The 14,678-nt window shown below is 43.2% G+C and overlaps 1 protein-coding gene across 1 annotated transcript in view; it reads left to right on the top strand.

Annotated features, from left to right (window-relative positions):
* The window catches only part of LOC128749089 (contactin-3-like), a 48,159-nt gene extending 35,439 nt beyond the window's left edge, over nt 1-12,720 (top strand). Inside the window, exons 17-23 of the mRNA XM_053848317.1 lie at nt 1,099-1,169; nt 1,607-1,841; nt 2,386-2,495; nt 2,961-3,147; nt 5,403-5,515; nt 5,848-6,016; nt 8,564-12,720. Of these exons, the coding sequence (XP_053704292.1) occupies nt 1,099-1,169; nt 1,607-1,841; nt 2,386-2,495; nt 2,961-3,147; nt 5,403-5,515; nt 5,848-6,016; nt 8,564-8,661 (983 nt within the window). The 3' untranslated portion in view covers nt 8,662-12,720. The remainder of the gene's footprint in view (nt 1-1,098; nt 1,170-1,606; nt 1,842-2,385; nt 2,496-2,960; nt 3,148-5,402; nt 5,516-5,847; nt 6,017-8,563) is intronic.
* Nucleotides 12,721-14,678: the final 1,958 nt, after the last annotated feature.

Below are 14,678 nucleotides of genomic sequence, written 5' to 3'. Positions count from 1 at the left end.
CTGAAAGAAACAACTAAAATCTGATGTGTAAAAGTACTATAATTTAACGTTTAGTGAAGAAAACGGGAATTTTCCTGTTTTGCTGCCAGAACGATTTAACAGCGCCAAGGAGACGGTTGATAAACACAAAAAAAAAAAACGCCCCAAGTTAAATTTAACCATCATTTCTGTGTCTGATAAATAATGAAGGAGATGCATCATAAAATATTACCAACAGTCACACGTGGAGGTTTTAAAACCAGTGTGTGAGTCGGCGTAATTAGATAAGTGCCACTACTTTTTTGAGCGACCTCGGAGCAGAAACGAAAAGGCTCCATCAGTGCTTTCTTATGAGACAGTAAAAAAATGGTATGTGGAATTAATAACGCAGTCGGAGATCATGTAATCCAGGGGTCACTTTAGGCAAGTGTCCGATGAGGCCAGTGGAGTGAGAGGTCTTGTGGTTTTAGATATTTAGATATTTTGCTTCACCCGATCTTGTCATTTATTTGCATTAAAATAATCCTTGTTGGTCATTCCACTTCATGTCTCTGTGAGCATCTGGTCTTTAGAATGTCTATAGACCCGGCTCCTTTAAAACAGACCATAGTCATCCCACAAATGTCTGGCGTGGTCTTGAGGTCTCCCATCATGCCTTTGCAGGACTGAAAGGTCTTCAGTTTGTGAGATTTTTTTTATCCTTCTGTTCAGATGTCATCTGGTCGTGTTGTAAAAATCGAAAATAATGGCAGCGTTACAAAGGGGGCACCTAGTGGCAGGCCACAAAACTGCATCCTGAAGGCCACAAATGGCCCACAGACCACAAGTTGAAGCAGTTGAAGCAAAGTAGCCCAGATACCCCTCTCCCCCGAATACTGAGGTCAACTGTGACATGTAACCAGTCTGGCTAAACATGTCCAGATTAGATTTTGAGCTGACCTTCTCATTCTATTGCTTTGGGGGTCCGGAGGCTCAATAAGGAAACCTCATTTTGGTTGCCTGCACTTCAAAAGCTGATGAAATTATCAATAACTCAAAGAATAAGCACATTAATACACACTTAACCTGATTCTGGATGAGCTTGATCTTGTTAGATTTAAGGCATTTTGTGTCTCCCAGTTCCGGATGCAGCACCGGGAGACGTCGGTGGAGGAGGTGGAAGCAGGTCTGAGCTTGTCATCACCTGGGAGGTAAGTTATTGATCTTAAACTTTAGCTACAGCCGAGTTCTTAAAATTGAGAGAGTTTGATGTGTAGCAGCAGCAGTCTGTGCTCAAGAACAACACTGTGTCTGACATCGAATCACATTAATGAGGCTCGAATAGACGCTGCACAAACAGTGAAGCGAAGCAGCCCGAAGGAAAAGGTGGATATTGAAGGAGCCATTAGCTGGATCAAGTTATCCTGTTATGCATTTTTTAATTTCATAAGCAGACATAACTTTTCATTTTGGAAAGATGTTCTTTTTATTTATTTTTTCCATTTGGCGCCTGATTTCATCAGGTGGGTCACAAAAGCAATTTTCGGGTCATAAACGTGGATGGTGACTGCGCGAGTCTGGCGGCGGGAAGAACGCGAGACGTTTGTATACGTTTTAATATCACTATAGTTTTGTGTTTCACTCTCAGCCTGTCCCCGAAGAACTGCAGAATGGTGAGAGCTTTGGCTACATCATTGCTTTCCGGGCATTCGGCGACGTGAGCTGGACCCACGTGGCCACGTCGGCTCCCGGTGCGGCCCGTTACGTTTACCGCAACGACAGCATCGCACCTTTCTCCCCGTTTCACGTCAAGGTTGGCACTTACAACAGCAAAGGACAGGGTCCGTTCAGTACTGTGGTCACCATCTATTCAGCGGAGACGGGTGAGTCACTATGAGGTCATGTCTATATGCGCGAAAGAGAGTATGACATTTGTCGGCCATTTTGACTCAGGGTACCAAAGCTTTGGCTCCAAAGGTGGATCTGTGAAGCTCAAACTTTTGTGACATTTTAGTGCAATAGGAGGTTCTGTTACATAATAATTCATGACATTGCTTTTGAGAAATGATTACATAAAGCAATGTCATAATGACAGACGATTATGAACTCAGCAGGATGACTAATAATAATCTGTACAGTTCCGCATCTGACAGAAGGAAAAGGACAAATGGCCTACGCACAGCAGCTCTGTTTTAAATTGGCAAAGTGAAAATTGGTTGGCATTTAGATCCATGTTCCGTCTGAAGTGAAGGGTCAGCCTGCAGTGAGAGCGTGTCGGCGCTCACCGGCGGCACCTGCGTGTGCCCGGTCTGCTCACGGTCCAGCTCATCAAGACCAATTCTGGTTGTGAGGAGATGGAAGAGATTTGTTTTCCTTGTCGCTGTCCTCTTTGAAAAATGCCGCAGTGTTCCATTTGTCCACTTTCAGAGCCAAGTGGGACGCCGGTGGGAGTTTGGGCCAGAAGTGTCTCAGCCTCGGAGATTGAGGTGAATTGGCAGCCTCTCTCCTTCACCCCTGAAAGGGTCCTGGGCTATGAGGTACACTTTACTCGTATAAATGGAACACAATTCACCACACTTGTCATTGAGCCTCGCAGACATTGCCACCAATTGCGTTGCCATGGAAACAGTGGTTTCAGTTGAACGTAATTGTATAGTTTTTTGTAACAACGTGACAGTATGTCAACACCTCGAGGAACAAATAAAAACGGGTTTCCCATCATGCCGTTACACAGCAACAAGTGTTTGACGCATGAAACGCGTTGAAGTTTATGATGAATGTCATTTTAAAGACACTACTGTGCATGCAAGAGCAACGTTACTGTTTTTCAAAGAGGAAGAGACTCACCCTCTTAGAATGAGACAGATCTTTTATAAGGTCTGAAACAAGAGGAAATCACATTTTCTCCTGAATGAAAAACATATCAGTCTTTAAACTTTAAGCGTTTAAATGATTGATTTTTGTGCAAACTTAGATGTGAGCCTGTTTTCTCTTTCTACCAGGTGGTGTACTGGGAGGACGACACCAAGCCCGAGACCATGGGCAAGATGAGGGTGCCCTGGAACCAGACCACGGTCACGGTGAGAGGCTTGGCTGGAAACACTCAATATTTCCTGACAGTCAGCGCCTTCAACACAGCCGGCACCGGCCCATTCCTCCCTGCTATCAATGTCACCACCAAGAAGCCTGGTAAGTATCGAGTCTTCCTCAGTCTACAATTATCTGTGTTTAATTCATTTATTTATCTATCAAAATAAAATAAACAATATTTTTGTTTCCGACATGTAAAATCCCTTTATGTGCTTTCAATTTTCATCTAAAACACATGGCGCCAGGACTTGGACTTGTTCCTGGAGTAGTGACGGGCAGAATCAACGTGAACAAAATTGAACGTGAATTGCATAAAAGCCTCATATTCATTTATTCCCTCAATGGAATTGCCGGAGGCTGGAGTCGGTCCCAGTGATTTGGGCCGAGGAAGGGGGGGTTGGTAACATAATGGTCAGAATACTCACTCACACATTAACAGTTTCAGGACTGTGTAGGATAAACAAACTCTGGGTTTGGAGTGGTTCACAATGTGGGGTTCTGACCCAAGTAACTGTCAACATGGTCTTACTCTTTAGATGTTGGACCCAGACCAGACGAGATTCACTGGTGCACAAGTTACACAGGCATCTGAGTCAGCAACTCCTGAAGGATCTGTGCTGTTAAAAACACGCAGGGCATGGAAAACTATTTCATGTCAGGCAAAAGTTTGGTGAGGACAGCTGGTTCCCAGCAGTCATGTAGAGAGAGACCATCAGGCTGCTCTGTCCTACCTCACCAACTAAAAACACCTGGACACTGCTCTTACCTGAAGAATATAATGGAAGTTTGTTCTCAAAGAAATGTAAAAAAGATCAAATTCATCATCCCATTTTGCTTATTCATGTCATACTTAAGGTCTAATGATGTTTCGATGTTTAAAAATCCATTGTCTTTTTTTCGGTTTGAACTGCTATTATAGTCACGAGATGGTCAAGTTGAGATTTTGAAATTGCATCTTGTAAAAAACAATCAAAATCATCCACTTGTAGCACATTTTTTAACAATTCTCCAACCATATTGTCATTATATACCAAGTTGGCCTGTGTAGAAATAGAGAATTAAAGAGGTTTTCGTGTTAAGATGACTGTGGATGATGTTGTTGGGATGTTTTTCAGTCATTGAAATGAGTGACCGAGTCAAGAACAGAACTGAATCGACTGAATTTCACCAAATATCTGTCCCCACCTTGAGTTTCCAGACATCCTGACAAAAAGGCGACACAAGTTCATCAATTATATATATGGGTCGATTGATTAATTCTGGCTGCAGGCACCGAAGTCGGCAACGGAGTGACACAGCTGCTTTTGCTATGGTAATCCAATTCCAGGCTGAGACGAGTTTTACGTCAATTTACATTGCGCAATTAGTTACAGGAGTTACTTCAGGGTTGTGCAGTTCATTGAGACGTGTCCTTTACGTCGCTGGAGATCAAAAGGAGCCAACACAGTTTGCCGTTCTGAATGACTCAGGTGCCTTAAAGATGGAGATTTATTCCATATGATGACAAGCAACGGGTGAATAAGGACGTGTGATGTTGGCGATAGTCTCAGTCTTAAGTGCTTAAACAAGCATGATGGACATTCTGAGTGTCTGCCCACTCAGTTTGTGCCTGTGACTCCAGACAACATGGGGTCTGACGTCGGCTCCTCGCACCACCTCTTGGTTTTTTTCTAGCTTGTTATTTACAAAGAACAGGTCAAGGCTGTCTGTTCCCGAAGCTTTTAAGTTCTTAAAGCGCAGCCCATTAAGCGATAAGAGGATGTCCAGCTGCTCTGGTGGTTCTGATTCTATTGTATTCAGTATCTTTTTATTCTCCTGACTAATGCGAGGCATCCCGTCCTCTGATGTCTTTTGTGTTGGTGTGTTAAATGCCTCCGACTTTTTGCCACGAGTCAGTGTCGCTGAAGTTTTCCTTCCTTTATAAAGTTTGACTGTGTAGCGCTGCGGTTCAAGATATATGGTACAAATACCTCCAAGTCTTTTTATTATAAGCAAAGTTGAAAGTCATTTCATTGTTGAAATGGTGTTTTTCTTTTGCCCTTTTTTCTTTTTCTTTTATTCGTGAAAGTTTTTGGCGATAACTTTTAAATACCACCATGTGATGCTTCAAAGTTTCTTTGGGAGACATCCTTCAAACCTTTGCAAGAGCCACGGCAGGATCAGCCTCAATAGTGGCTGTGTAAGTCTGAAGCCCTATATGACCAAAATACTGAGAGAATCTTGTGGCACTGTGTGTCTTCCCGCTCCACCTCCCTCATCTGGTACACAATGCACTCTAGATGTTCAAAGATAATGGTCTGGGGAGGATCATTAACATGTATTTTTAAATCACAGTGTAATTATTTCTCCTGCAGCGCCGTCCCAGCCGCCGATGAATGTTGAATGGACTCTAATTGGATCACACCTCTCCCTGTTCTGGGAGCCGGTGGTGTCAATGGAGTCGGAGTCAGAAGTCAGCGGATACCAAGTGAGTTGACCCGTTTTAAATGAAATGTCAAAAGAGTTGTTTTGCTTTAGTAATTAAGTGGAAAGAGCCGAAGTGTGTTTGTGGTTAACCGTGAAGATGGAGCTCGCTCTGTCTGTTGAAGAGAGAAATCTAATGGCATGTTTGAATTGAAATAAAGACGTTAAATTGCCTCCTAGGTTTTCATTTATCTATACTGCTGTGACGTTGGAAGTTTAATGCGCACTTCCTTTAAAAAACGAGTGATTTTAAAAGACTCCTCTGAATGTGTGAACGTGTGGGTTTGACCCATCATAACCTTGTGTTTTCAAATCACTTCGCCCACCTTCTTGCAGCTGTCGTTCAAGAGGAGCAAACACAAAGAAGTCAACACAGTCACAACAGTCAACACTACGTTAGTGCTGAATCTCTCCGAGGACGACGACGACTACATCATCCACATCCAAACACTGAGCGAGGGAGGCCTGGGCCCGGCGTCCGATCCTGTTCGGATCCACCAACAAAGTGAGCTCAAAAAAATATGCAAAATGGATCACTCGCAAGTGTGGCGTATCAAGATGCTGAGTAAAGGTTATTGCCTTCGGGACTCTGCTTGTACTGCATTAATCGTGGCCAATGGTTGATAAAGGAACATGCAAGTCACAGGCGAGTGTGCGAGTGGACATTCCTGTTGTCATCACGCCACCCTCAAGACATCTGTGGCATTGTCCTTTGTGATAAAACTGCTCATTTCACTGTGGCCTTTCATCGAGGCCGCCTCGGGCCACAATGAAATAATCATATTGTCTAATCCGCTGTCTTGTTTGTCCACACCTGTGAGGTGGATGGATCATCTCGGCAAAGCCACTGACTTAGAACAGATTTCTGTGTGGATGTCAAAGTGCAGCCCAAGAAAAAATACAATTATTTTCTCTAAAAATACATTTACAGAAATGAAACTATAAATATAGAATTAATCAATGGGTAATGGTATATTATTAAATAATATATTATGACACTTGTTTCAAATTTCACAATGGAAAATGTATTTACTGAGTATAATACAAATATTATTATTGAAAATGGAATAAAATGTATTGAACACAAACAAACCTGAACTGATATGATGTTAATACTAGGGGTGGGATTCAATAAAAAAAAAAAACGAATTAATTCGAGAATTTGTGATGAATTATTCTCAATTAATCGCAGTTTCATCGTATAACAATATGTGCCACAAGAAGCCACAATTTTCAATTTTAATGAATTTGTTATATTACTGAATCAAATGATGGATCATACGTTTAAACAACAAAATCTTGTTTATTTTGCATCAGTTTGACAATAGCACAATAAATCAGGATGGTGGCTATATTCAAGTTTTTATATCACCTTATTTAAACTAAAGCTCTTTTCATGTCTTGAAAATATTTCTATAAGAATTTCAAGTACATTCAGAGTAGTGGAAACCATTGTGGCCATGTGTAGTGAAGTCCCACCACCATAAATACAGTTGCCATTGATAAATTCAACACAAATGTAATGTACTTGCTAATTGAAATGAATTAGTCACTCAATTTTTATTTATTTATTTTTTTAATGGACATTAAAATGGACGGAACGTTTTTATTTATCTTAATTTATTTATTTTTGAAAAATTGGTTAAGGTGTAGCATAACTATTAAAACATTAAAATTGAAAGGAGAAAATGTGATAATTTATTGTATACATCACAGTTATAGTGAAAAATTGTCTTTTGTTGGTATTACAGGACAAGAAAATGCAGATACACCTGTATAAAATAAATATCATATGCATAAATAAATGAGCATGAAAGCTACATGTAATCCTGGGATATACAGACGCACATGAGTAAACACACTAGTCTGCATGGAGCTTATTGTACCAGATGATAACATAGATTAAAAGCAAAAGGAAACATGTTGTTGTTGTTGCTCTTCCCCAGCAGATTCCGACTCTCCTTTCGCTTCGCTTTCGAGTCGGCACAATGATTTCCGAGTCTTGAGCTCGAAACCTGCTGACGCTGACATGTTCCGCAGTATGAAATTTGACATGTGGATTAACAGGAGTCTCCATCTCCCGACCCTTTTTTCAGCTCCTAGCTCCCCCTCAGCCGCCCTCACTTGTAAATAAAGTCACGTCACACTTTTAAATCCTGACAGGGACATTTTGTCCTCTGTTGACTCGCCATTACTGGGTGTCCTGACCGCACCCTCCCCAGAGCTCCCGCTGCCGAATATTCGGCTCAAATATGTGGCACTCGTCATCTGTGTTGCAGGTTGACTTCCTTTTTTATTTTCACTCGATGCCTCTGCTGTCCTAAGGGACTCCGTTGGGACTCGCGCACATCTTTAACTGCTCATTTGAATTGCTGATACTCGATGTTGAATCCCCGAAAACATCAGGAGTGCAAGATAAAATTCACTACTGTTGATGCACCTTTGAATTTGGAATAGAGGCTATTTTTAACAGCTAATTACACTCTGCAGGAGAAGTAGTGACGCTACAGAGTTTATTTACTGGAAGCTCAGACTGTTATTTTGCAAAATGATCTTAAAGCTGCAGTCAGTGTGTCTTTCTTGCTTTTGTCTGCATGGGGAAAGCTTCAGTTACACTTAAAATGCTCGACGTCTTCTGAGAGATCCATGTTTTTCGTCGACTCAAAACTCCTGAACACAGAAATGATAACAGCATAAATGAAGATTATTTTTATTGTCTGAAACTGCTGAATCTATTTGGATAAATCCTGACTGTTTGAAGGAATTTGGGTTTGGTGTGTTCCATTTGTGTTCACAAGTTGTCGCTGCGAGCCGAGGAGATGCCTGATAATCCCTGAACTGCCTGAACATGTGTGTCATTTGTCACTCAAACTTGGACATCAACCACCTGCCCTTTTCCTTCACCCTTCGGGGCACTCCAGTTTCCTCCCACAGACCCTGCCCCGCAGAGGTTAATCGATGACTCAGTGAGGGGGCGACTGTCTACATGTTCCCTCCGATAGACGGCACGTCTCATCTTTTTTCATGTCATCAATCTTCTTGTGTGTTTCAGGTATGAGTGCCCGAGGCTCCCGAGGCACCGCCGGCAGCGCCCCCCCTCTCCCCCTCCTCCTCTTCATCGCAGTATCAACATTCAGGTCGACGTTGTGACACCAGAATAGACTCTGCTCAACTCTTTAGGTGTTTTCTTTTCCTTCTCTTTCCCTCCTTTTGTTGGCTAGTTTGCGGGTTCGAGGCAGCACAAAAGCCAAGCACACTGTCAATCACTTATGAACAGTAAACGCGTTGGCTTTTTGTCCCCCCCACGACGACGATTGCTCTTTCGGGAACAATGCTCCATTTTAACAGTTTATTTCCACTTGAGAATGAGATGCCTTACTTCCATTCATGTGCCAAAGTAGTCTTCTTGTTGTAAACGTGAGAATAACCGCTGCCGTTCTCAACCTTTTTTATTGCTCTTATTGTGGAAGGCGTCTGTGCGCCTTCTGGACAGCCATGATAAGGATTTTTGGAGATTTTTTTTCACTGGAATCGGCCTGTGGGAACGTTAATTCACCTGTGCCTTTGGTGATTATTGTACCAACGTCACTTATTGACACAAGTGAGTGATACATGGTGTTTTTAGAACAAACTGCGGTTCCATTAAGGGTTTGGTTGCGTTCCAGATCAGATTAGAACCCATAAAACACCTCGCAGCAGCAGTGCTCGCCATTTACCTTTCATCGTTTGATTATAGAGATGGATGTATCTCGGAGGCTTCTGAGGGTTTTAATGTTTCCGAGCAGTTATTGAGACGTTCCCGCTGATGGATCGGATTTAACAGCGCATTCATGAACATTACATCTGCTGGTGTTCAGCGCTGAAGAGCGCTGGTATTTTATTCTGCCGCACCAGCGCCGCAATAATCAGTTAATAGACAGGAAGCGCTTGTAAAGCAAAAGAGGAAGGAATAAGAAGCGGGTCCCAAACTCCTGGTTCGTCACCTGCTCGACACTTATCTGTCATAAGGCTACACACGCACCCTGGTCTGCAGAGCACACGTGATTCAGTGCAACACCCGGGCCCAGCAACAACAGCCTGCCATGTCCCATTACGTCTTAAAAAATGGGAAAAGCTGATCCGAGCGCACTATTCTGCTCTCAAACATGCAGAGCTACGTGCTTCTTTAAACGCCTGCTGCCAGCGTTTTCTTTTCCGGCCAGCCGCGAAATAACAGCTGCGATTTGGAAAACTGTGATAAAAGATTCTGACGTTTTTTGATATGCAGAGTGAGTTGACGGACAAGCATTTTCGGGAGCTGGGAGATGCCAGTTGAAGAAATAGCAGTTAGGTCAGCAGAATATAAGAAAATGGCTGGTTTATTAAACTTTTCAGTCAGAATTTTAACATGAGTGAGCAGTCTTAAAATTGTAAATAAAACGACAATTTGCTAAACATATAAAGACAAAAACAAATGCTTTTTTTTGCTGATGCATATTTTCCGACAATAAATAAATAAATTGGACTTTAATTGGAATTAACGCCTGGGAGCTGTAATTCCAAAATCCAGTGAAAAACCTGTGCGTGTCAATCAAACTTTGTTTACAAAGGTATGTGCCAAACGCAAGGCCTGGGGGCCAAATCCAGCTCACTCTGCCACTTCCTGGGGCCCGCAGGAGTTTGGAATTCAAGTCCACTAAAAGATAAAGAAGCTAAGGTTTGGTGGACCTTTGGTGCTGTTATTATGAGTAACACTTAACTCCAAATAAATTAATAAAGTAGACGTAAGCTGCGTTTTAACCAGCATCAATGGTCACAGTTTTAACCAGTTCAATGAAGGGCGTTTTTATGGATCCTGACTTGAGGCCACCCGCTGGATCTAAACCTTTTAATGCAGCACGAAATGAGGGATACAAATATTTAACCTGAGGCAAAGTTAAATATATATGAAGTAACATTGCATCGGCCTCAAACTTTCCGATTTTCAGGACTGCACTCCAACAAATGGGATGTAAAAGCAGCCGAATAATCAGGGGAAACACACTGTTCCCAGGCTGCTCTCACGCACATCATCAGTCACCGCAGGCAAGATGAGGCGTCGAAACTACAGCCATCTGTGTCCGTCTGATCACTGAAGCCTCCAGTTTGTACGGCAAAGTGTTTGGTCAGCTGCGTTTTACTCTTCTGTCGGTCCCTTCTTCTCTCACAAAAGGGGCTTTTTTTTTCACCGTCATAAGTGTTGTATCTCAGCAAAACCCGTGTGCAGGTTCCTCAACCTGCCTGTCTCAATATTTCACACCCTTTAAACGACAGTAGCAGATATCTGTCAGCTCACAACGCAAGAGCTGTTTAACAGCCTGAATGGAGGCGGAAATGTGCCAAGACTTAACAGACATTTACACTTTGGAATAAATTAGAACAGGCCTGAAGGGCATCTGAGCAGTGGCACTAATGACACCCGCACATGAGCGATATATCAGGATTCAGGAAGGTCTAAATCAGGACATCAAGATGAAGGATACGGGTGTATGATGGAGGTCGGGGGGGGCTTGTCCTTACTCTACGTTGCCATCATCTAAAGCTGTTTGAGACCATGCTGACCTTGTTTCTTGTTCTTGTTTTCGGGACACTTGAGAGGGAAGAAGCACCACCTGGTGTCAAAACACCACTCTGCTTTGAAAGCCATGGGACAGGCATCATTAAATTTCAGTCAGAAACACTCGGAAGTATTTTGTGCAACTGCCACCAGGCCAGTCACCAGCACCAAAACCCGCTCACTGATGATCTTCTCTCTCAATGTCATCGCCAAGCTGCATTTGTTTTCCTGCCTGTATGCTTCTTTTTAATGACCTCCATTCATCAGAAACAAACTTGTTGACGATCAAATGTGATCAGATGTTTACTTGGAAGCAGCATCTTTCTAATTTATCGCTCCTATCCTGTTTGAACTGGTGTCTTTTGGGTACATTTGAAGCATTGCCAGCCTTTGTTTTGTAATGTATCAGTACTGTGGAGATGTGTGACTAGCGCGAGCGCCGCCAAGCTCTCGCCACATTGTTCTTACGACTTGGACTTTTTTTCTGATGTCTAATGATGCTGAGGAGTTGACATAGAGGTCAAGTGTTGCTTTCGGAAACAAGCTTGTGAAGACTCACCGTCTTGTGGGGACCTCGGAATGGGAGTCACGGTTTGATGCAAGCAAAGTGGTCAGTCAAGAGGAGCGTTTGGAGTGCATTTTAGAGAGACTTGGAGTATAGCTTTTCTAAGAAAATAATCATCCCTTTTTACTTGATGTGTGAGATATTGGATACTTTGAATCCCTGTTTCACTCAGAGATGAGATAAGCACCGATTTGGCTCTTTATTTGGGGTTTTAAAGGAAAGGTATGAAGTTTTTTCAAGCCTTTATTGTCATTAAAGGCTTACAAAATGTAAACCTATAGTCACCCACGGAAGGTGCAGCAGCACTGTCCAATAGTTTTATCTGAACAGTGAGATAATATAAGTCATATATTTATCAAACTCTCCTGACATTTGCCCCGCCTCTTCCCTGCTCTCACCGCAATGAGAAAGAGTGAGCGAATTGTTGCGGCACAGCTCTGAAGGCGGGGCTTCTGGAGACACTGAACCAAGTGGCTGGTTTTGTCAAGGTCTCTCACTATTTTTGAAAGAAAATACTGTTGCTCATCACAAGTGATGATGTACATATTATAGGCTTCCTTGAATGATTTTCCAGCCAAACCGTGACTTCCAAACGTAGGTTTGGAAAATACATACGAGCATCCGCACACACACTGCATGTGTTCTCGGCCCCCTACTGAGCTCCGTGACCCATTTTGGGAATTTGATTCAATAAAACCCTTTAACACACAGCTGCTATCACACACAGGCTTTTATAACGCAGTGACTTGAGCACTACCTGTTACAAGGTGGTCTGTCAACGCTCAGCTGTTCATTTCGCCTTTTATACATTCAATTTTCTCGCAGTTTTAAAGGTGAGAATTGGGTCGACGTACACGCCACAAACAATATTCACGCGATTTCGGTGACAACGCTTGGCCTTTCTGTCGTGACTATGAGTATATTCGTCGTCCGGCTGATCTCTGTGAGATTGTGGCAGCGAGGTTTTCACATTGAAACGTCATCAGCTGATCTGGACATGCTGAAGCTGTGCATGTATGACATTGTTTGGTGCATTTGTGTTTTTTAAATGAGGGAGTTAATAAAAACAATTCACTGAGGAGCTTGTTTTGTCGCCTGTTCTTTGAATGGGATGATGTGTGGCGCGCTGTCATTTTCGGCATCAGCAGCTTTAACTGCGAGGTAAATTTAAGCAACACCTCAGGGAGCCATCAAAGCTGTGAAATCCAAAATATTATGGGGAAGGCATATAAATAGCAGAAAATAGCAAGCGAGTCTAGTGAGCTTTTAACTTGGGAAAACAGAGCTCTTCGTGTGAAAGGACACCAAAAACGCAAACATGTAAGATTTAGGGAGAAAAGATGAATTGATTTGCTATTCTTTCAAGTTCAGACACCTTAAAAAAAGTAGTTGAACGACACAGAATGGTACTGAAGTATTGATCTGGCCGGTGTTGCAGTGATGCTTTTAAGATAATAAGAGGAAGAAGACCCTGTGAGGGGATCAATAAGGAGGGGAAGTGAAGAAAAGGGAGGTTTCTCCCTCACACACACATCAGATCATCTGTAATGAGCAGGTACGTCGATATTTCAGCGATGGCGCTTCACCACTGAATCACAATTTCTTTCTCTGTGTATGAAAATTATATTTTAGGGTCGTTTGTCTGAATTACAGGCTTTGTTCCCGAGATATATATTTATTCCAGCATGTCCGAGTCTGCTGTGGAAATACTGCCTCACTGTGGCTGCAAGGAAGAACTGTTCTTTAATTGATCCTTGTGACAGTTGACAGAGGTGAGATAGAAAATCTTTATATTTTGCTTGCTCGCTTCGCAGTGAAATCAGTTGTGAGGCTTAAAATAAATAATGGTGTGAGTTTAAAGTTATCATTTTTTACTGGCAGCTGCATTTTAATTCACTTAGAAATAATAAATCATAAATCCATGATAATTAATCCCTTTCCTTCCCTTCTGCTTATCTGGAGTCGCGGAGGCAGCATTGGGAGCAAGGAAGCCCAAACTTTCCGATCCGCACAAACCTCCTCCAGCTCCTCCCGGGGGATCCCGAGGCGTTCCCAGGCCAGACCGGAGGCATAATCTCTCCAGCGAGTCCTGGGTCTTCCTTGGGGTCTCCTCCCAGTAGGACATGCCCGGAACACCTCCCCAGGGAAGTGTCCAGGGAGCAGATGCCCGCGCCACCTCAGCTGGTTCCTCTGGATGTGGAGGAGCAGCGGCTCCACCCCGAGCTCTTCCCGGATGACTGAACTCCTCACCCTATCTCTAAGGGTGCACCCAGCCACCCTGCGGAGGAAACTCATCTCAGCCGCTTGTATCCGCGATCTCATCCTTTCGGTCATGACCCAAAGCCCGTGACCATAGGTGAGGGTGGGAACGTAGATCGACCGGTAAATCCAGAGCTTCTTCTTGTGACTCAGCTCCCTCTTCACCACGACGGTCCGATACAGCGACCCTTCTATCAATCTCATGCTCCCCTTTTCCCTCACTCTAGAACAAGACCCCGAGATACTTAAACTCCACCACTTGGGGCAAGAACTCTCCACCGACCCGGAGAGAGCAAACCACCTTATTCCGGTCGAGAACCATGGCCTCAGACTTGGAGGTGCTGATCTTCATCCCGGCCGCTTCACACTCAGCTGCAAATCGCCCCAGTGCATGCTGAAGGTCCCGGTCCGATGAGGCCAGCAGAACAACATCGTCCGCAAATAGCAGAGATGAAATTCTGTGGTTCCCGAACCGGATCCCCTCCGACCCCATCCATCGTAAATCGTAAAGGTAAATGTATATGAGACATCACATCATGAATCAATATTAACGATTATTTCGACTGTTTTTTTTTAATTTAAATATCATTTTAACCGTCATATCCAATATTTGCTGGGTAGATTTCATCTGTTCGATATTGTCATCGGAAGACAGGCTTCACTGCGACACCATACTGCACCTTGGCAGCCATGGGGATAGGTGGCGCTGTTGCTGCAGCCGCTTGTCTACTCTCGTGAGATAAGTGGAAGAAGAAGAGGACACTTCCT

This window comes from Synchiropus splendidus, chromosome 18 (assembly GCF_027744825.2).
Source record: "Synchiropus splendidus isolate RoL2022-P1 chromosome 18, RoL_Sspl_1.0, whole genome shotgun sequence".
NCBI classification, from domain to species: domain Eukaryota; kingdom Metazoa; phylum Chordata; class Actinopteri; order Syngnathiformes; family Callionymidae; genus Synchiropus; species Synchiropus splendidus.
Note: the sequence above shows the minus strand (reverse complement) of the source record. Positions and strands in the feature narration are given on the sequence as shown.